This window comes from Micropterus salmoides, unplaced genomic scaffold, assembly GCF_014851395.1.
Source record: "Micropterus salmoides isolate LMB-PRFRI ecotype aquatic unplaced genomic scaffold, ASM1485139v1 Ms_hic_scaffold_5, whole genome shotgun sequence".
In the NCBI taxonomy this organism is placed as follows: domain Eukaryota; kingdom Metazoa; phylum Chordata; class Actinopteri; order Centrarchiformes; family Centrarchidae; genus Micropterus; species Micropterus salmoides.
Window position 1 is genome coordinate 30758169 of NW_024044237.1, and position 23276 is coordinate 30781444.

Sequence of the window (23276 nt, forward strand, 5' to 3'; positions counted from 1 at the left end):
AGCTTCAGTCATTGAGAGAAAAAGTTACGACGACACATACGCGACTTTTGCGTTTGGTCTTTGTAATTATGTATTTTCACAGTCTTATACCTCAACAGTTTTACATCAAACTGCAACTTTCTTGACTTTCAAATATTTTAAATTGACCATCATCATATGTGTAATTCAGAGCACAATTCAAACGGGATTAAAAAATTGTAGTTTTTAATAATTTTTTAGCAGAAGGCACCAGGCGGGAGGGCATGAGATGGGAGGTTCCAGGGTGCAGCCATACCCTTCTCTGTAATATTGGAGGCTGCATTTTCAGGACTGCAATCCTACGACCGGAACTGCATTTCTAGGTCCCTTGTTTATTTTGATACTGCCAGCTAGCTGGCTGGCTAATTTTGTTACTCTTGACAGCCCCTCAAAGCCGATTACCCTTACCACAACCATCACTGAGTGTGTGCCTAACCCTTAAGTTATTGATTATATGCATGTCGACCTGTTAACCCAGACACGTCGGCCGTGCATTACCACCACTGCTCCACTAGATGGCGCTGTCGCAAAAGATCTACGGTCCTAGAACTGCAGTCCAATGATTGCGGGGGTCCTGAAGCTGCCGCCTCCGGTACTGCAGCTACATAATATTGTTATATACACCACTTGATCTCAGTGAATTATTCAGTTTGGTTTGAGGTAAGTTGACCAATTTTTACCGTAACTGACAAAGGCCAGATCGTAACTCGGCGGGGCCGCTCCCGTCACAGCCCCCAGTACAGTACGGGCCCCAGTGCAGCTGCACTGTCTGCACTGTATACCTACGCCCCTGAGTACATGTAGTAGTGGTTTCAGGTAATGTACTGGTGCAGTAACAACTTTGGAACAAATATCACTTTGTGATAGCAAGCTTCAAACTGTTTCAGCATACTGGGATGGCAATGACAATGACAATCCAACACACCTTTGTAGTAGCGTCCATGTTGTTTCCACATCCTGACCTAAAAGCACTTGAACACATCGTAGTTGGAAAAACGGTTTAAAAACTCGGGAGATGGGACAATCCGTGGAGCACTTGAATGCAGCATTAGTCACCACAGAGACTTTATGGCCAAGCGGGAAGTAATGTGAATCCCCTAAAACCTGCCTTCTCTCGAACGGCCAGCAGGGGGAGAAATAATGGCAAAATGACCCTTATTCCCACTTGACCTTAGTAAAACACTTTCATAATGAGTTTACAGTCACAGTCAATAGTTTCAAGTCTTTTTCAATACAGCTTTAAGTTCATTTAGTAAATTATGGTCCCATTTAGAGAAGAAATAGAGCATAAAGCAGAGGATGCTAAAGGGTTCTGGGCGGGACTACCTTGTGATTGACAAGTCGATTCCTGTCAACTGTCAATCAGGCTTGAGTGACGACGAGAGTGACGCGTATCCACTGCACGGTACAAATTTAACCCGCGTCGTTGAAAAGGTTTATTAGGCGTTGCCTGTTTATTTGCTCTGGTGAGTACATTTTGTTTTAAGCCAGTTTTTTACTAGCCAAAATTATCATCCCGGTAAAAATCACAGTTAACGTGACTTACAGAATCACAGAAGCTAGCTAGCTCCACAGTCTCGTCACGTCTGGTGCTGCTGGCTCAGTCGAGTCAAGATGGCGACGAGTTGTAGGAACTCGTGGCTAAAATTTGTTAATTATTTATTTATTTATTTATTTTTTAACTCGAGGCCTTCAAGCCAACAAGTGACGTCGCGATGACTACGTCTGCTTCGTTCCTACACCAAAATCGTCGCACACAACCATAGACTGTGCGCACAACGCGGCGTCGACGATTCCCACACCCCGAAACAGAGTGACGTTAGTTCATCAAATTTTGCAAACACTCTCTGCACGCCATCAAACGCACCTGAGTTAGACACGCCCGCCTTCCAGGAGCTTCTCTTGAACGGTGAGACGCCATACTACAGCTCCCGAACCTGGCTTCTCTCAATACAGATAAAAAGCTTATTTTTTATGTTTGCTGCTGAATGTAATAAAGGTTTGAAGACTAAACGAGGAGCAGGACTGTAAATTTAGCAGCAATTTTGGGCGTGGTGAGTTTGGAAACTCTTTTTATAGGTTAGCTTAAGTACCTTAGCCACTAATGTTCAGTAATTATGTTAACAAAATACTGCATGATGAATGACGTCTAACACACTACTTTTAAAGTAGTGTTGAAAGCATTTCATTTAACGTAATCCTCCTAACAAACATAAGCTATATGTGTGTTTTAAAGATAAAATCTCTAATGTTAACTCTTAACTATTACCATAACTAAAGTACAGTAAACAGTAAAGTAACATTAAGGTTAATGATGAAAGTGTTAACGTTATTGAACTAGCTAATTTTGCTTGGCATCTTTAATGGATGGCAAGGTAAACCCAAATTGTAGTGATTTGCTGTGTGTTACATTTCAGCAGATAAGTTTTATCTAAGAATATTTCTATTGTTACCATATTTAATATGACATAATTACACCTCTGACCTTAGCTGGTTAGGCCTTGAACCCTTTTAAGGTTTAATTTTATAGTGTCCAGACATTACTTTTGGTAACTAGCTAACTTCTCTTTCTGTGTGAGTTGTGATATTAAGTGAGTCATGGAGTAACGTTATAGTTTGGTGCTTTCTTCTTTTTAGTAATTTCGAGGGCATTCAGTATGTTTCCAGCTGGAGGATCATTTCGAGGTTCGAAAGGACCCTGGTTTGCACAAAACGTGACGAATTTACCTGCCACACCAGAACTGACCGAATCACATGATTCTTTGTCGACCTCGACTGATCCTAGCAGAGATGTACAACAAGTGAAACGTTCATTCAAACCTGGTAAGATCCCACAGATCTCTATCAGCAACATTTATCTCGTGTGATAAATCATTTGATAACAAATCGGAGACTGCATTCATCCCATGTGAGGTCTGGTTTCTGATGCAGGGCATTTAACATTAGGTTTTTTGCTACAGCCAAAAGGACACATTTGTGAAGGTGTATAATGTAAATCTGCCTCTTTTCCTTTTTTCACCAACTTAGGTTATGCTGTCAGGCCAAAACTCTCACCTAAAATACTGATTGACCGATACAGGCAAGGGGAGTCAAATGCTGTGTCCTTACTCCATCAGCTTGCCCAGATTTTGCCATTCCACCTGGAAATGAAGGAGACTGTGACCACAGGTAAAGCTCCTCAGCATGTCTGTGTGCATTCAGATTCACTTCAGAGACGACTACTGTTATTCTTGGTTCATGGAAATCAGTTGATTAATTATACTTGGGCCTTTTGATTTGTCCCAATTAAAGTAATTAATTATTACAGTAGTTCAGACTTAATTTGTTTTATGACGGCAAATGAACAGTTAGTTTCATTGTTGAATAATCAATTGTCAAAAAAAATTGATGATTCTAATATAGAAAGTTGGCAATAGTTAACCATTCTTATATCCAATGTACAGTAAATCACAACAGGAATAAAGAATAAATTGATCATACAAGCATGGTGTTTTTCATGGTGTATGGACCAGGCAGCCAGCTGTGTGTGAGAGCGGGCCAGAGTGAGCTTGATGTCCTTGAAAGCAAGGCAAGAAGTATGGTGTGACTGAACAATGCGTACACCTACGCAGAACTGCCTCTATGCCTGCATGTCACAGCCTGCAAAATTAGTTATTTGGAAATTATTAGAAAGAAAATGTGGCAATATCTTTTGAATTGCATTTAAATGGCATAACAAAAAACAAATATTAAGCTTAACTGAACATTTGAGTTATGCAATGATGTAGTTATTAGAAAAGTAAACTAACTTTTCTACATGAGGACACCATACCTTTTTTATGGCTGCATTCATGGTTGTTTCCATGGACATGATGAAAAAACAAGGCTACACAGATACCATGAAAACCTAGTTATTTAACTTTATTTTCAGTTCTTATTTATAAAACAGACTAAAAGATATGGAGGTAACAATAATATAGTATGTATTCAATATGTTAAGGGAACATAGTATGATTTATAGTGTGGACTCAAAAGTGTGAGCCACAGTACTTAGCTTCAACCTGCTGGCAATTATTTGGCAACATAATAGCATGCATAGTCAGAATGTAACATACATGTTGATGGTCGGGTTTTAAAGTACATAATAAACATCCAGCTATTTGTCTCAGATGTCAAATATGGTCTACAGCAAAGAAGGGAAATTTTAGACTGGGAAATGGAACCCTGCTGATAGAAAAGACACATCCACAGCCAGATCTGAGGATTTGTCTCCAGTCAATTTCTTTGTTCTTGTTTTCTCAGGCAACTTACCAGGGCTTTATTTTGCCTTTTGTGTGGTAATTGATGGGGTCGAGTACAAGACTGGCATGGGAATAACCAAAAAGGAGGCTCGCCTCAAAGCGGCGGAACTAGCTGTGCAGGAGCTGCTCCCCACTTTGGAAAGTGGGAAGTCTGTGCTCCCTGAAGTATCAGGTTAGGGTCTAATGTTGTTCAAAGTGTAAATTTTCTCTATTTTTTGTATAATTTTAAGTTTCTGTAGCAGATTTTAATGATTCCTCTAGTGCTGATAAAGGTTATTCTCATTTACTAAATGTTTCCCTCCCTTGTACAATTAGTTTTGATGTTGCAGTACATGTCATTATAACATGGTGAGCCAAAATGAGAAAAAGTCCCCTACAGTGAAGATACCTAAAGATTCTAGAGACACTGACCTTCCATTCCACAGTTCCAGTTTAAGCATTTACAGGCGGTAGATGGAGGACAATTATTGAAAATGGTCAACAGTGACTGTTAAAACCTGCCAAAAAATGTTTAATACACAGTATAGTATAGCATAGTATCTCACAAGGTGCCTGTTATCCTCATCAATTTCCATGCATGCTTTTTTTTTTTTTTCTCAGGTGTCCCTCCACCCCTGCCAGTAAAAGAGCAACCTTCCATTTCTGGCAACCATCCGTGTAGAGCCACTCACGGTAATTCTGGATATCAATGTGACTCTTGAGTGTTGCCTGTTTTGTGAGATGGCAGCATTGCTCATGCAGGAGAGACTTTAGGTGCGTTTGACTTCATGCGGCGCTGCGCAGCGCTGAGTTAACGTGATGCATGCTGTACTTAAAATAAGGCATGCCTGTTAGAAATTGTGTCTGACGTTTGCCGGTGCTGCAAAACGTCACCATGTCACATGACGTTAAAATCTCACGGGAGGAAGGCAGCTGCAGGCGCCAGATCCGGCGGCCGCAGTTGCTTTTCTCCGGCTGCACACAGATCAGTAGGGGTGGGAATCTCTTGGCACCTGACGATTCAGAGGGCTGCGATGCGATTATAAAACGATTATTGATGCATCTTGATGTGTAATTGTTTTCTATACTGGATCTCAGGATAATTACTAAGAATTTAATTTGCGCACTAAAATCCAAAAGAAACCTGATTAGCTTTAAAAGGACCAGGTTGCATCCGTAATTTACTTTGGTAATATCAGCTCGATGGTCACAACCTTTATTTCTTTAACAACCAGTTGTCAGACTCCTGAAAACTGAAATGTAATTATCAGGATGTACTGTATGTATTCAGGACAGAGCTGTACACCAGTTCTGTCTAAGCTTGTGCCTGATGTTTTAGCCCTGGACATGTAGGTAAGTTAGTAATTAACATTTCTTTGTTACTAATTCAACTAATGTTACATAACAGGCAAAAAAAAAAGTGGTTTACATGGGAGATGTTAGCTAGTGCTAACCGCCTTCACTTTTCCAACAGTTGGGGAAATAACAGACTTATTAACAGACACACTGTGAACTACACTGCATGTTTACTACCAGACTGAAACTCATTGCAAACACTTTCCTTTGCTAACTTTCACCTTCATGTTCTGCCACTCGCTCTCTCTCATTCGATCGACCACACTCTCAGGATACACAGGGAGCTTGCCAAGCGTTGTGCGTCACTATGCTTGCACAATATGTGAGTGAAAAAACCTCACTTGCGCATTGATATTAATGATCGTGTGACATTTTAGTAAGGTGGTTATTCATTCCGCAGCAGTGGTGTGCCAAATACAGGGGGAACACTGGGGGGGGTGCGCAACAGATGATCCGGGCGCTGCACTTGTGTGAGTTCCACCTTTTACGTTCCGTCAATATTACGTTCATCTATTAACATTTAAATAATAGATTTTGACATTTGTTAATTGATTCAGAATCTTTCATGTCCGCATCGCGATGCATCTAAGATTAGATTTTATTTCACCCAACCCCTAAATATCAGTCATTGATCTCAGCGCACAGTAAAATCATGCAGGTGGAATGTGTCCGACTTGACAGCGCCGTTTTTATTCCGTGACTGTGATGGCAATTTGAGTTTTCAAATAAACAGCTCAGGCAAACACTTGTCTTTCTGTGAATTTTATTCAAGTCTTCTGCAGAAGGACTCACAGCAACACACATGCGCCGTGTACATGTATGCTCGAATGAGTGAGGAGAGCTCCGTGAGCCTGTTATTTATCCAGCTTTAGGGTCAATCTTATCATCCCACAGAGACACGTTGTCCCGGAAGTCTGGATAACACAGAGAACAGAGATATTTTCAGTTGGTAGTTGCGTATACTGACCCATTGATGATTTAATTGCTGGAGCAATCATATATCTAGCACAAGGGATCACACAGCATGTCAGGAGGAGAAAAGCACCAAGAATGATGAACAGTGGGGGGTCATCATTTTTTCCCAGTACATTTTCCCATCCGCCTGTACTCATCCATGATCACATGTTCCAGTTCAATAGCCAGTCCATCTATCTTATGTGCATTGTTCAGTCCCCCACCAGGGGAGGAAGCCCCCAATTCCTTTCTCCGCTTGTGGAACTCTGGTGTTTGAGCGTCTGGCTCTGTGAGGTGAGCAAGATAACACATCCCACACCATCCAGGTCTCAAGACTTGATACACATGTTGCCCACATAACCACTCGCGTTGTCCCAGCGCTCCATAGCCGTCAGAAGAAGGAATTGTAAGAACCGGGTTGTCGCTCCCTGGGCGGTGCAAACCTATGGTGTCTGTCAGGCGATGTGCAGCTGTGCCCATTTGCACTCCTTCCTGGCTCCATTATCCCATGTGGTGCCGCAGGTTGCTGTAACCGTCATCTGAGACGTGTTTCAAAATCTGGTGGTGGAGCCCCCGAAGTTGTACATGCTGATGTTGCACAGTTCAAGTTCCTTGTCTTTAATTTCTCTGTCCACACTGGAAAACCCTCGAGTAAAGGTTAACATAACTCCTAGTGTCTCTGAAACATTTCTCCCACTCCATGAGGGAGCTGCACACACGCATAACAGCTCTGATTGGTCACTTTTCTTGAAATGGTCAACATGGTTGCATACCGTGCATTGTCTTTCAGCCCAGCCGGGCTGTCAGGGAGGACATGCATTTCCTCCTCTCCGGCATGGATCTTTTCTTCAGTCAGGCCTAAGTTTGCTGTCTTCATGTTTGGAAATGACGACAGGACGATGATGACAGTGAGCAGAACAGCTCCTCCGTTTCCTCTCGGTCTGTCACCTCTCCAGAGCCATCTGTTGATTTCTGGCGTCATATCTTATCAGTTGTGTCACCTTGCCTACTCCTGTAATCAGTGTGCCCGTGGTGAGTGCTTGGGAGATTAGTGGTTCTAGGTGGTCTCAGAGACCTCCACTCCCCTCCCTCCCTAGGAACACAAGACAGGGGAAAGCTCAGCTCACTCACTGATCTCGATCTTCACCTGGTCTGAGGCCTTTTGGTTGCTTTGGCACTCGTTTGAAGTGGGTGGCGTGAATCCAAGTTGCTCTTTCAGCCACTTTTACTACCGTTTCTGTTGTTAGCAGTATCTGAAATGGCCCAGTCCACCTGCGAGCCAGTCAGTTCTTTCTCCTGAAGTCCTTTACCATGATCCAGTCCCCTGGCTGCAGATCGTGCAGTTTCTTCTCTGCGGCCTTTGGGATGGCGTTTTTGACCTGCATATGAATTTCAGAAAGCACAGAGGACAAATTAGCACTATCTCAACATTTCATCCTCACATTGGCTGGTATCAGGGAGTTGTCTTTTTACTGGCCCGATCTCCGCGTTCAATGGTCTGCCAAATAGACTTCAAAAGGACTGAGACCCCCTCTGCCCCTCATTCGGCTTCTCATGTGCATTAAAACGATCGGCAAAGCTTTTGTCCATGTCAAACCTGTTTACTCACAGCATTTAACAAGCTTGTTTTTCAATGTGCCATTTTTTTCTTTCAACTGCACCTCCACTAGCTGGATGATAAGCACAATGTTGCCTCAGATCAATCCCCATATACTTCCCTACACTCTTCAATGCTGCGCTAATGAAAGGTGTGCCGTTGTCACTGGAATTCTTAACTGGGGTTCCCCAGCGAGGAGTGAACGGGCTTATCAAAGCTTTTGCAACTGCCGCTGTGTCTTGTTTAGATCATGGAAATGCCTCTACCCATTTAGAGAACATATCTACCATGACAAGACAATATTTCCTCCCCTGTGACAGTGTCAGTTCAATGAAGTCCATTTGCAGGTGCTCAAATGGTTTGTCTGGGGGTGGGTGTGCCACCTGTGGGATCTGAATCACCTGCCCCACATTATTAGTTGCACAAATCATGCAACTTTGACAAAACTTCTGGGAGAAGTTGTAGAACCCCTTTGTGAACCAGTATCTGTTTATTTCCTGTGACATACTCCCTTTTGATACATGGTCTTTACCGTGTGTCAACTTAGCATAATAAGGAAACCGATACTTATGCATGCATGGCTTCCCATCCGGCCCATACCACACTTTGTCAGAAAAAGTGCAGCCTGCTTTCTTCTTTCCTCTGGACTGGCTCTCTCCTGTAATTCCTGCAAATCAGCTGTAGGAGAAATTGGCATGTCAGTTAAAACAGTACATTGGGTGGTTAGTGTTTATTTTGCTGCAGCCTTTGCTGCAAGGTCAGCTCTGGCATTCCCCTGTGAGATAAGATCAAGTTTGTTTGTTAGTGTGAGCATCACATTTACACACAGCAACAATTTTGGGCAACAGCACAGCACCAAGTAGTTCAGCAACTAGTTTGTGATGATCCACAGGTTTGCCTGTGGATGTTAAAAAGTTCCTGTTTGCCCACAATCTCCCAAAATCATGAATAACACCCCAAGAATAACGGCTGTCTGTAAAAATGTTTGTCCTTTGCATATTTACACGCTTCTGTCAGTGCAGCTAACTCTGCTGCTTGTGCAGAATAGTTTGAAGGAAGTGGTTTTGCCAAAATTGTCTCATGCCAAGTTGTTACTGCAAAACCTTTTCGATTTTTACCAGTTGCTGGATCGTGTGATGCTGAGCCGTCCACAAACAATTCCATTGTCTGCATTGTTACATATTCCATGTCTGGATTTGTTAGAGATGCCCTTGGGGAGCAGGCTTCTGTCATCACTGAAACATAATCATGCGGCTGCCCTTCAGGAGATGGGAGGAGAATAGCAGGATTTAGTACAGTGCATCTCTTAACAGTGATGTTAGACACATCTAGCAACACAGTGTTGTATCTCAGCCACCTGGCTGTGGATCAAAATCATTGATACTGCATGTAGAGCCAACCAAGTCAAATCTAAATAGCCCTCAATGTCACGTGATGCAATGACGACTGCTTTTTTCTGCTGCTGCCACAGCTCTCGGGCAGTTTGGCTGCCCTGCTGCAACAGAGTCCAGTTTGGATGAAAAATAGGCTACAGGTCTCAGTCGTCCCCCATGGTCTTGTAGTAGTACTGAAGACATGTACCCCCCCTTCTCGTCAACTGTCTAGATGAAAGTTTTGTTACAGTCTGGTAGACCAAGGGTCGGTGGGCATTAAAGAGCCAGCTTTAAATCAAAAAAAAAAAAATCTCAGGCCTTTCCCATGTGCGGTTTCTGCCCATGGTGCCTTAATGTGAGCACTGTCATCCCTAAAAAGTTTTGGGATGGTCTGAATTGCTTCAATTTGCTTTGGGGCGAGAGGGCTTTTCTTTTTCCCTTTTGCAGTGATCACATGAACCAAAACAAAATCATTCAGACACAGACTATAGCTTAGATATGCTAGCTTTATGGTTATCATCAGGAAGGAGTTAAATCTAGAGATGTATTTTGCAAAGATTTATTTGTCATGACTTTTTTTTTTCTTTTCATCTCTTATCAAATTTGACATCAGAAAATCTGTTTCTGGGACAGTTCCTACTGCAGTCACTACAACAGAAAATATTTTACAATATACCTGTAGTTGATCTGATGTCTCTTCCCACCCTTCACAGCATGTTTTTCATCCAGGGTCCGAAATCCTCCCACCTGTCAGGTTTAGCTGTGACCAGAGAGGCATGGGCAACTGAGTTAGGTCTGTGAAACAGAGTTTTAGAGTGTGGATCAACAGCACATCTTTTATTGCTCCAATACAATCAGTTCAGCTTTAGTGTGTTTTTATCTTCATGTTTCTGAACCATCTGTCCTTAAGGTCGTATCAGCACTAAGATGTACATGTGATGTGCAGCCTAGTTCTTGTGGAGACGCTCGTTCTTTCGGTGTGCATGTTGTTTTGACTTCTGTGATTAAGGAACGGTTGACAAAGTTTACTGCTGCTCCTGGCATCCTTCACTGATATCCATATGTCAACTCCCTTTGACTCAGTTTAAAAAAACTGTATCACAAACTCTCAACAATTCTCTCAGGAGTGGAAATCACTAAAAATCTTTTAGAGCAGTTTGAAATTCTGAACTTCTAAGGAGTGTTTATGTCGCCCCTGAGTTGTGTGCTCAGGCGAGCGTTTATATGCACCTGCTTCAGTATCAGCGTGTGGGTGGGTGGGTGCTCTCACATAATTTATGTATAGGTTGTTCTGTCATCTCAGCTCCTGTGTTCAAACCCGTCTGTTCCTTCTCTGGCCTCTTCCTCTTCCTCAGTATTGGTCCTCGTACACCATCAGCTGTGCCTTTGGCAGCCTGTCTGTAGCTGTGTTGTTTTTGCTTTTTCTTTCTCTTTGTTTTGTCGTTTGAGGAATTTTAAACGGCTTCAGTTTTTCAACAGCCTCAAGATTTCCAAAATCCCAGGTCACACAGTTGTTTCACCACGTCACTGACTTCTGGCTGGTGCCATTGATGACACAGTTTCTTAGGCGGGCTTCTCAGGGGGTTTGTTTCTCCCACTGGCTCCCGGTTCTTGTGAGCCTGTGTGTGCTGTGGATTTCTGTGAGCCTGCTGCAAAAAATCTGCTGCTCGAATGAGTAAGGAGAGCTCCGTGAGCCTGTTATTTATCCAGCTTTAGGGTCAATCATATCATCACACAGAGACACGTTGCCCCTGAAGTCTGGATAACACAGAGAACTGAGATATTTTGACTGTTACGTTTACACAGATTCAGCGCCACATCACAGATGAGTCTCCCTGAGTCCAGGGTTACATGCAATATGTTTGACATGTAACATTCAATTGTGTTGACTTGGTTTAAGGAAGTGAAGCTATCGATGTATAGAACCCCCTCCCCCTTCCGCCATGGAGTGTAGACTAGGGCTGCAACTAACGATGATTTTAGTACTCGAGGCTTCTACAGATTATTTCAGGGATGCATCGTTTAAAATCGTGCTACCGGACTTGCCCGATACCAGGCAGGTAATCGATTTTAAAATAAATATGTAAATGTACAATGGATTTATATTCCTTAGCTTCTGACCTTTCAAAGGAGACCAGAATTATGCATCTTGGCCTAATGGTTGAGGAGATATTACTTATTTATTTTGGGTATGTTATTTTAGGCATTTTTCCTAGAAATAGGTGCCAGGGTCCATGTGGTTGAGAAGTACTTTTGCCCGTCCCGGTATTGGGATCAGCTGTGTAAGTTAACTCATGACTGTGACAATACAACCTAAACTCACCGCCCAACCAGGTGGACAACAACAAACGCATGTGTATACATTTACAGTTGAGGATTGCGGCTTACTTCTGCTAGCCTTCAACTCAACAATCAACCATGATTTACGTTAAATGTTAAAGTTACTGTTACCTTGTCTGTGGTCTGCTGTCATAACACCTGGTAGGCGACATGAGTTTCATGTTACGGTTGATATTACAGTACATGAGAGAGAGAGAGAGAGAGAGCGCTACGACAGATGGCTTATGCACTTTTATTTTGTAGGCAACAACGTATCGAAAACAAACATGCCCAACAACACGGTGCAGGATGAGAAAAGTGTGGTTTGAAGTTAGTAGAGTGATGGACTTCGCATGACAGTATTCACATCTTGGATTATTTTTTTTATGAAAAGCTGTTTTGACTCTTTTGATCGGTGGACCCTTGCAGATCAAAGGAATATAAATAATCAAGGAACAGACACATTTGGACTCAACGAGCACTAACTGAGACCTGCGTTGATTTGTCATAATGTGTTCCCACACCAGGCCATTAAACGGGGATGGCGGCTATTTTGGACTCGGCTACTGAAATTGAAGTTTATATTAGATAATGTAGTCATTAAATTCATTAATTTAATCAATGCTGTGTCAATTATTTTGCCCAGTGGTATCAAATGGTGTCAAATATTGATATGTTTCAAGGTATTGTATAAAAGTAAGAAATCCCATTATTGTGACAACACTGAGCCAAAATAAAAAATTTAGTCATGTTGAAATATTTGAGGGCCATACAGCAAAAAGGGAAAGTGCAGGGAATGCTGTACAAACGCATGCTATCAAAGAATATACATATCTCTATACAGACGACGTCATTGTCCATCGGCAGTGGCGGACATCACGGTGTTGGGCTCAGGTTATCCTTTTCTCTTTTCGAGCGTCAGGTAAAGCCTAGTTGAGTTTTTGTCTTTATTATTTTTCTTGTTCAGAAAGGAAGAATCCTGCCAGTCTACAGGTTCCACACGCTGTCAGGGATCAGCTCACTAAACTGATGAACAGCCACCCAGAGTTCTCTGCCTGTGCAGGCACCACAGCAGCGTTCATCGTTCAGACTTGTAAGTGAGCTCTCGTAAGTAAAAAATCTGGAGGATATGATGGTCCGAAGGTTGGTTTTACAACAGGCAGTTTCATCTGAAATTATTTTTTATCTTGCAAATGACACTTACAAAGTAAAACTTATTTTGGCCAACATCTAGCTTTGATTACATCATTTTGTTGTGTCCTGAATGAATATACAGACCATACAATATATGCTACAGTATACAAGGTGAGCCAATGCAGTATTGTACGTTGCATTGCAGAAAAACACTTACTGTGCTGCTGATGTTAAATTGTTTTTTTATGCACGTGCTTTTTACATGCTGTAGTTCACAAACTTTATATTAATGTTCCTTTCAATAACTCTTCTCTCCTGCTAGCCAGTGGATGTGAGGTGGTTGCTTTTGGTACTGGGAACTTCAATACCAAAGAGAGTGCCTCATCCAGTGGACGGATTGTACACGATTCCCATGGAGTGGTAACTGCAAGGAGATCACTTATGAGGTTAGTTTCAAACATTATGTGTACATTACCTTGTTTGGATCATTTTATGCCCAGAAACTAATTCCTTCTCATTCTCCTGTGATACAAGTATTGAAGATTGTTTTTCAACCTGGACCTTATTTTCCAATATACTTGTGTCTAAGACTTTGGTCATACTGCAGACAAACCAGATATGTTTCTTAAGTCTGATCTTTAAGGCTCAGATCAGACAAAACGTTTTGCAAGTTCGAAAACGCGAGGCGCACAGCAATGCCTTTTTTGGTTGAATTTGGAAAAGAGCAGTGCGCTGGTTTCTTTGGTTTGCTGCTAAGTAATATCATCATCGTCATATTAACAGAAACACAGTTCTTTGTCGTTACTGAAAACATCTGCTTTAAAATAGAAAAACGGAGGGTGCCTGCTCTGGCATTGTTTGAGGGTGAGAAGTGTACAAACACGAGGGATACAGGAAAACGTGTGGGTACATAAGACGCTCAGAAAGAGGAGAGACACAGATCTTTTCTCTAAATGATTTTTGTTAGGAGTTGCACGTGCGCAGTTCGTAGTTAAGGACTACTAGCCAATCACAAGCAGAGAAGGGCGGTTCAGCCAAAAGACGGTAAACGGCTTCGGTTCAGCTGTAGGCTACATGGACTTGAGCAAGAGTTTCAGAGTGGTGAGTTATTAATCTGTAACAGAAGTATTTTTCATCCATAAAGTTATAACCGAGCTCTGTCTCTACATCACAGTAACAACTTTATGTCCATCTGACTAGTCCTCTCACTGCAAAAAACGCATTCTGTCTGATCCAGACCTCAGACAGACTGTCTGCACTGTTATTTGCAAGTGATCAGATCAGATTTGTTGATCCAGACGTCACCAACCTATCTGTATGGGTTGCTGTGGTAATGATGTAGGCGTCAGATGAGGCAGATTTCCAACGTGGAAGCGTGAGAAATGGAGATCCATCATCTCACCCTCCAAACAATTGCGCTGTCAAGTCTTGGTATGATGCCTTCTCTGATGCGCTTCTGTCACGTTAGATATGGCGTTGCGAGTAGGGATGGGGATCGTTAATTTTTATTGATATTGATACCCATATTGAGACTGCTTAACGATCCAATTCTTTATCGATACCACTATCGATACTTAACTATTATTTAGTGACGGTTATTTGGTAAGACCAGACCCAACGGGCATGAGGTAGGCCTGCATGGTATGAGGAAAATATTCAATGTGCGATAACGTTATATATTGAGATGACATATCACTTGTGATAAACATATATTGAAGTGTATATACATGGCCTGGTTGTTTTTAATTTAATATTTTAAATACAGCTAAATGTTGTTTCTAGAGCAGCAACATTAATGTTTACAACAGCAAAGTAACTCGATCTGACATCATAGGTAGTGAGTGACGTTTAGAAAGAATAACATTAGGGTTGGGGGGAAAAAATCGATACAGCATAGTATCGTGATATTTTCCATGGCAATACTGTATCAATACACGGACGCCAAGTATCAATATTTTAGTATATAAATTGCAGATGGGAGTTTTAACTTTTAGAATAATAGAATCTGTTGTTTATTTAGTCCACTAGAAAACTTAACATGACCATATAGAGGACTGAAAAAGTGATATGCACAAACAGAGAAATGTATATTTTTAGATAAACAGATATTGACAAAGTTTACACGTACTTACAGTAACGAGTGTTGCTGTCATCCACTGACGTTACAGTAGGTTGGAGCTAACTTAACCCTCACCGTATTCCACCATGATGGCGCAACCTCTCGCTCTGCTGCCTGTGTGTGTGTGTGGGAGCCGACAGAAAGCAGGCAGAGACTGCAGCCTGATGATTTTCTTATCCATTGTGTTGCGAAATAAAACCGAATTGACGCTCAAGACATAACGTTGCATGATAGGACCCCCAAGTCTCGATAGCAGTATTGATAAGCTCGAACCTTATTGATTTTCAGGTTTTGAGAAATTTTGGAACTGGGTCTCGATCCCCATCCCTAGTTGCGAGTTCGAAATGTGGCTTGGATCCTATTTGCAACCAAACACACAAGTAATTTGGGCTGGCAGTCTGAACAAGGCCTAAATGTCTTAATGGAGACAAAACATTTTGAAATTGGTTCTGTTATGAGCTAGAGTGCTGTAGCTGGCAGCAGCAAAACAGGTTGTAATTGCATTGTAATCTTTCAGGGCAGTAGTGCATGGTCAGTGTCTGGCCTCTAAAAATGCTTGTTTATGCCACTTATTTGTAGGCTAGGACTGTGCAATAAATCAAATTTTATTTTCAATTGCGATTTTGTCTTCGACCGATTATGAAAACGCGATTATTGAGATAAAACAATTATGTACTTTAATTCTGTTTTACAATAATGTTTTCGTTAGGCTTTTTGCCAGTGGGGTGAGCAAGTGTATGTAGATGGACACATATGTAAACCACAGTAGCCTACACATTTCTGTGACTGCATTTCCTGTTTTGGTAAGCAGTCTCTGAGATCAAATGAACAATTTAGGCTTGGGTGGTAGCCATTTTTTCATATAGTCATGATGGTTCAGTGAGTTATAAGGTATATGATGGAATTGGTGGAAAGAAAACTGTAAAAGCTTTGTACTCATCGTAGCATGTATGACATTGTTGTTTTTAAATGTACATAACTTCTGCTTTTACCTGTAAAGTGTCTTTGAGTGTCCTGAAAAGCGCTGTATGTGTTATGTATTATTATTGTCTACCCTACAATGCTGTGTGTGTAATATGCAGGGGCACTTTTCTTTTTACTAGTTTTGTAATTTTATTCCCACCATTTGCAGTCGCTGTCGAGTAGCTCCTTTTTTGTGTGTGTAGTAATTGAGTAAGAAAGAACTTGTGACAAAGAGAATGCAGCAGAGAAGAGCAAAAGGTGAGCAATTGTGAGCAGAACAGTTCCCAACAGTTTCCTGTGACAGTGAAGGTCTTCACTTCTAGATGTTGTTACCACTCATATTTCAGATGTTACATCATAGTGTGCTTTTCTCCTACTGTGCTGGCAGGTTTCTATACCGGCACCTGCTGATGTTCTTTAGCAAAACTGCAAATCTGACGGAGAAGTCGATCTTCCAGCAGAACAGCATCAGCGGCCTCCTCAGCCTGAAGAGCGGCATCACTCTCCACCTCTATGTGAACCAACTTCCAAAGGGCGCCGCTCAGATCCCTTCCAAGCTGTGAGTGTTTGATCTGCTGCTAATTTCTCATGAGACACTGGAGATCAAATGATTTGATAGTTTCACATACTCAAGTGAGGTTTTGACAACCAAATATCTGGATGATTTATTTACCCTTTTTTGTAATACAAGCATTTCTACTCAAAACAGCTGACATTAGTAATGACAGAAATCATGTAGACTATGTCATAGAAAGAATAATATTTTTGTAAATGCAAAGATTTTTCCTCAGCTCTGTACTCTATTGTCAGGCGCCTAAACCCACTCTCTATTTCGGCATGGCAAGTCAACAACGAGATCAGCCTGCACCTGTCAGTGGAAGGCAAGGTGTTGTGCTGTTACTTTCTCTCATCTAGGCAATTTTTGGTGTTGCTTTTATGTTATATGCAATGAAAGTTGGATTTTTAAACACATCGTGGAGTCTAAATGGCATTGCAATTGTTACCTGCACTATCACTGCATAAACGCAAATTAATTTGCTTCTCTTAAAGGTGTTCTCAGTTTTTTCGTCGGCCTTTGATCACTCTGCCTCCAAGGTGGTCAGCATGTCCACCACAGACAAGCTCACTCAGTGGCAGGTGCTAGGATACCAGGGAGCCTTGCTCAGCCACTTTATCGAGCCCATCTATGTCCAAAGCATCCTCATAGGCAAGTCAACAAGTCAAAGCATGCTCACATTCACGCCTAAAGACAATTTAGAGTCACCAATTAACCTAGTGGGTCAGACTGGTGTCATGGTTTGCACTGTCGCCTCTCAGGAAGAAGTTCCTGGGCATACAGGCTAGGTTAATTGGTGGTATCGAGTAGAATCAAAACGTCTCCAGTCAAACTAGTACTTCTATCGATACTTTTTGTTACCAGATTGCGGCAAATAAGTGTTGGTGTCAAAGCGTTTACAAGCATTTGTAAGTAGCTGACCCCAAGACGAGCTAACAGAGAGCCCTATATTCTCTCAAGGGAACAACCTAAAGATAGCTCCTTATGTAACACTGCATTAACACTACCACTAAAATAGCACACTATTTTCAGATGGCTGATATTTGCAGCCAGTAGATTTTAAGCTGGTTACCCATACACAAATTACAGAACTTTCAAACAAATTTTCCAACTTTAAAAATATTCTTTTTGACAAAACAACATTAAAACATATTTCGAAATATCCTACTCAAGTTTCAAGGACAGAAATGACTTTTGCAAAAGTAAAAGTGTTACATCTGATTTTCCATATGACTCTGTCTCCTATTTTCATAAACATTATGGTTATACATATATGACCAACATTTGCCCAACCTATAAGAGAGGGGAAACTCCAAAATGAGCTGTATTGGATGGGTGTGAAAATTCATCAGTGGAACACCTTTTGTAAAAACATTAAAAGTAAGATTTCTGATTAGAAATAACTACCAGTTACCGTTAATGATTACATAAGTACAACCACTTGACTAATGAATTAAATTGTTACAGTAGTCGAGTAGACTATTAAATCACACAGCAGAATCAGTTTTAGAAAAAGAGTACAAAATTACAGACTGCTGGAGCAAATTCCATTTGGTAGTTTAACATTTGCTGTCTGACACATGCAGGTAGTTCTTTGAACAGTGTAAAACTTGCGTCTCATTTCCTGAGTAACTGCACATCACACTTGGCCTAACTTTTTTTCACAATCATCTAAGAAAACAAAAAAAAACACAGGCTACCCGTCAAATCTTATTGTTTGACGGAATAAGGAAGGAATGAGTTCTGCAACCTGTTCAGTCTAACCTGTGGTACTCGATATAATCTTCTATTAAGCTGACATTGCTCAAATAAAACACGTGATGGATCAGATGTAATGCCACTATCTAGAGTCAGTATTCCACAATTCCCAGGTTCTAGTAACATAATCGAGTATACCCGTACGTACCTAGGTATTTGCTGAAAGATATTAACTTTTAAAATCATAAATCCCACAGGTGACTCTTGCTGCAGTGATATCCGTGGTATGGAGATCTCTGTGAGCCAGCGCGTGGAGGGGATCACCTCCCAGCTGCCCATGTTCTACTGCATGATGAGGCCACGCATCAGCCTGGCGCCTTCTGTGGCTACCAACAGCACCAACAGTGGCCAGATGACCTACAGTATCAACTGGAGTGAAGGAGACAGCTCCCTGGAGGTTGTGGATGGCCTGGAGGGCAAGACCATAGAGGAGTAAGGATGACTATAAAGGAACAGGGGTGTAATATGTATCTGCCAAATTTAGCATGCTGTTCTGTCAGTCACATTTGCCTCCAACTAGTTTATGTTTGGTGTAGTGCTTTTTCATTCTCAAACTGTTTAAGGTGCTGTAGAATGGAAAAACTTACCTTGCCTTCACATAGTTGAATAAGAAGAGTTCAGTACATGGAATTGACATACCATGAGCTTCAATCAACATTGTTTCCTCCTTCACATGTAAATCTGGCGCATACAAAAGACCCAAACAAGCACTAGATGTGGTGTAACATCTGGGCTCATAATAAATATATATACTCGCCCAAAATTTCCACGAAACAGCGGACATTACAGATAAGTGTTAATTCCATTCAGTATATCCCACAGAAAGGGCTTTTACGGTTATGAAGTAAAAGGTCAATATTTTCTGGTTTTCACTCTGATTTGCTCTGGCGGCTCTGCGATTTATGAAGTTTCCTGATGTATCCGCCAGCTCCAGCTAGCTGCTGTGATCACCTGGCTCTGAACCATAGACTGAACTATATAAGAAATATACTTAGTCATCGCAGTCCGTGTATGGTTTGTTCTTTCATTATTTCGTTTCAAAACCAAAACGGAAAAACAGGTAAACAGAAAACAAAAAAACAGAGGGCTGTTTTTGTTTTTCTGTTTTAAAATCAAAACAGAAAAATATTGATTTTGATATTTAGGCCTAATGAGTCTGATTTGTGTAGATTTTTGTGTTAGGCTTGATAAACCTGCAGCAGATACACTTGGGATGGCAGTGCCTGATTAAACTCATAGTAGGTCTACCATGGGAGATGGAGCGGGCGCTGGAGCGGACAGGGCAAGAGAGGAAGTCGTGGGAGCGACCTGGTGCGCTGCGGACGGTTGGTGATCCCTCTGGCTGGATGAAGCCTGACGCTACTGATTTACGCGGGATCCATGATAGGCTACAGAAAAACAGAAATTAATGGCAAAAATAGCATATTGTCAATTAGAGACCCCCCCCCAAAATATTGCAAATCATGTTTTAAGGGGAGTTCATGTCTTAAGAGGAGTAAAGCTGCCCTGTAGGTCGCACCCTGGCTGTAGCCTCGGAGAATTTTGAGTGCATGCGGCTTCTCAAGCTTGACGCAATCTTGCAAAACAAGTAGGCAATGTTCTCATTTCTTTTTTCGAGCTTGCTTAGCTAGGTGCATCTGTTAATTGCATTAACTGTCATTTTAACAGGGCTGGCAATTTTGTATAGCAAACAACAGTCTTAAAACTGAACAACCAACTCCTAATAAGCTTTTTCAACGGCACTAGTTAAATTTACACAGTGCCGTGGGTAGGAGTCACTGTAGCCTGATTATCATGCCGCCATGGTAACGACTTGTCAATCATTAATGATCCCGCCCAGAAGCATAATCTGCTTTACTGTCTATTTTCCTCTAAAAGGGACCATAATTTACTAAATGAACATCATGTTGTATGGAAGAAGACATGAAACTAGCGACTGAGACCATAAACTCATCAGGAAAGTGTTTACTGAGGTAAAAAATCAGGTGAGAAGTAGGATCATTTTACCATTATTTCTAATGGAACCAGACTTCTTTTTGCAACCAGAAGAGTCGCCCCCTGTTAGCCAATAGAATTCAGGGTTAAGGGACTTTCGCATTGGCTTCATGTCTGAGACCGGAAGCAACCTGCTTGCTCTGAACCAGCAATCCAAAACTGTATAAATGTTAGAGGTGTAAACACCAACACACCCCTTGTCAATAAGCTGTGTAACTTTATGCTGTTTTGCTGGCTTTGTCTGAACACCAAATCTGTTTTGTTTTTTACACGGATTCTCTTGAATGTAGATCTCCCTTTAAGAGTGGCTCTGCTTTGGCAAGCCGACTGTGCAAAGCAGCGATGCTGCACCGCTTCAAGTTGGTGGCCAAAGAGGCCCAGAGGCAGGACCTGCTGGCCACAGCCTCCTACAGAGAAGCCAAGGTAACCTGGACCGCTCCTCCCCACACCTCTGTGAAATTATTACCAAATTAACACTTGTACTACAACATTGACATTTATTGCAAAACTGATCCACCGGCATTCACTTAAAAAACAGTTTGCAAACCCCTGATAAATTATTCTGGTGTGTCTGTGCCAATTATACAGTACATCTCACTTTTTCAGTAGCTAGTAATTCTCAAAAATAATTGGGGCATAACCTACTTTTTGTGCTTCCTGTTTACAAGTAGTCTGTATGCAATTGTTCTTTATCTTCAATCAGCTGCAATACATTTTTTGTATTTTCACTACATCAGTTCACATTTAAAATGGATTTTGTGAAGACTGTCATGTATTTGCTTTAGAAAAGCTCTCAGTTATTCTTTTTGTTTTTTTTCCTTTTGTTGTCAATGAAGAGGATGGCGAAGCCGTACCAGGAGGCCAAGAACGTGCTGAGGGCATACCTGTTGCAGCAGGGGTTTGGTTCCTGGCTTGTCAAGGTTTCGGTCAGTGATAACTTCAGCATGTGAATAAAAACACATGATCATTGGGGGGGGGGCGACATTCTCGAAGCAACTGTATTGCAGCATTTTATAACTAACTTTAATTAGCAAGAAGCACTTGTTTTGAGACTTTACCGTGATGGTCATAAATAGTTTCTGTTGTGGTTTCCAAAGGGATTAAACTAAATCCCTGTTTACGTTTAAAGAACAGTTTTCAGTTTGTGAACTCTGTGGTTTTTGACACTCAGAGTTGGGTCTGATTTTCAAAAGAGGAATACAAATCCAAAAAATTTGTAAAATTAAGTTTTCGAAGCAAACAAGTAATGTTGTAGCGTACTATGGGTCTTTATCAGGGTAATAGTTCTGCTTCCTTCAGTTGACGTTGATGAGAGCATGCACTATATACACTGTTTAGAATAGTTTTATGCTATCGTGTGTAATGGAAATGAACGTGTAGAATGTATGGTCATTGGTACTTCTTTTGAACTCCGCCTTTATATTCCAAAGTGCTTTGATCTATGACAAGTAAGTTATGTTACTATTGTTACATAAAAAGTCCTGTGTGTTGGTCACACTAAAATTGTTTGTGTTTAGGGGAAAAAATATATATTTAGCGATTTAACGCTTTATACTGTACAGCGCTTATTTGAGCCTTAGTAAGCCATTGCTAATGCAAGGATATAAATAAATGAATAAAATAAATCCATCCAAAGTCATACTGGAGTTCAGTACATGTTGATTTTGCACAGTGTTAGAATGACCAAAAACACTTACTCATGTCGTTACCTCACAACATCTACCAAAAGCTATAAAAAATGAGATCCTGAAAAAGCTATTGGTTTGTAATACAATTTTTTTAATATGGCGTATTTTATGATGATGTACTTTTATTATTATTTACAGAAGATAGAGCTGGACGATATGGCCAAAAATGTTACCACAATAAAAAGTTTCATATCTTTCGATATCGATAATTATCACGATAAGTATCAAAACTTTATTTCTTTTGAGTTTAAAGGCTGATTTTTGCTACTGAGGGAAAGTTGAAGAAACCTGATGGTTAATTGGGGTTTAAACTCGTCTTTATGGTCAACATGTATTCATGTATGATTCAAGTGAATAAAATCAAACATTTATTGAACATTTGTTATATTGTTATTGAAAAAAATTATATTGCGATAATTATTATGGTTTGATTGTCCAGCCCTAACCGAACCGAAGACCGCAACAAATGTCTGTCACTAGAAACCTACCAAGAAAACGGTTTTAGGCTATTTTAATTGACTTCAGCTTGACTTGTAGCTGCTAACTAGCTAACTTTTCACAGTCTGGACCAACTTTGTGATAACGTAACATAAACTTTATGTATTTTCTGTGGCAGCAAACACAACACACAGCCTTTCACTATTATACTGCAATACGCTTTATGGCTGACTTAAGTAACTTAACATCCCCCACACATCAGAAAAGACTTGCTTTCACAACAAACCTGCTAGACTCTTCACACAGGTTACCCACAAAGCCACCTTCCTTAAAGGGCTCGGCCGGTAACGCATACGTGCAGTTAGGCTGTGGATGTGTTAACCAGAGGTGGAAGAAGTATTTATGTCCATTATTTAAGTAAATGTACTAACACAACCTCATTTTGAAAATATTCCAACACAAGTAAAAGTTCTAAACCATACTAAGGTAAAAGTATGCAAGTATGATAGCAAAATTGACTTAGTCATTATGCAGTAAAATGGTCCATGTAAACCCTCAGCTCTTTTTGGTACTGTGTGAACAATGAAACTGAATTTTCCATTGTTTCTATTGTTCTGCCGTGACGGAAGTTAATAGGAAATGACTGCTTGGGAGGGCTATACATTTGAAGTTATGTCTAAATTCTGCATAATTTACTAACTTATATTGTGCAACTCGTCTTTGCTAAGTTTGAACTAGTCCATAGCTGG

At 41.0% G+C, this 23276-nt stretch overlaps 1 protein-coding gene across 3 annotated transcripts; it reads left to right on the forward strand.

Moving 5' to 3' along the window:
• Window positions 1–1418: 1418 nt before the first annotated feature.
• Window positions 1419–22040, forward strand: adad1 (adenosine deaminase domain containing 1 (testis-specific)). 3 transcript variants are annotated; one of them, XM_038699948.1, is made up of 14 exons: window positions 1603–1927; window positions 2018–2072; window positions 2656–2841; window positions 3046–3186; window positions 4300–4470; window positions 4899–4970; window positions 12844–12969; window positions 13333–13456; window positions 16481–16651; window positions 16903–16978; window positions 17143–17299; window positions 18604–18838; window positions 20692–20824; window positions 21238–22040. In XM_038699948.1, the coding sequence occupies exons 3-14, from the start codon at window positions 2676–2678 to the stop codon at window positions 21349–21351; spliced, it is 1686 nt and encodes a 561-aa protein (XP_038555876.1). In that variant the 5' UTR covers window positions 1603–1927; window positions 2018–2072; window positions 2656–2675; the 3' UTR covers window positions 21352–22040. The 3 variants fall into 3 exon arrangements, with proteins under 3 accessions (XP_038555878.1, XP_038555876.1, XP_038555877.1); XM_038699950.1 differs by lacking the exons at window positions 1603–1927; window positions 2018–2072 and adding an exon at window positions 1419–1484; XM_038699949.1 differs by lacking the exon at window positions 2018–2072.
• The last annotated feature ends 1236 nt before the right edge of the window (window positions 22041–23276 follow it).

Excerpts from the sequence above, each read along its gene's own strand:
- adad1 (XM_038699950.1), top strand. The coding sequence starts at position 2,676 with ATGTTTCCAGCTGGAGGATCATTTCGAGGTTCGAAAGGACCCTGGTTT. Across the intron at positions 4,971-12,843 it reads TCCGTGTAGAGCCACTCACG|AAAGGAAGAATCCTGCCAGT; the intron begins GTAATTCTGGAT and ends TTTCTTGTTCAG. Across the intron at positions 12,970-13,332 it reads AGCGTTCATCGTTCAGACTT|CCAGTGGATGTGAGGTGGTT; the intron begins GTAAGTGAGCTC and ends CTCTCCTGCTAG.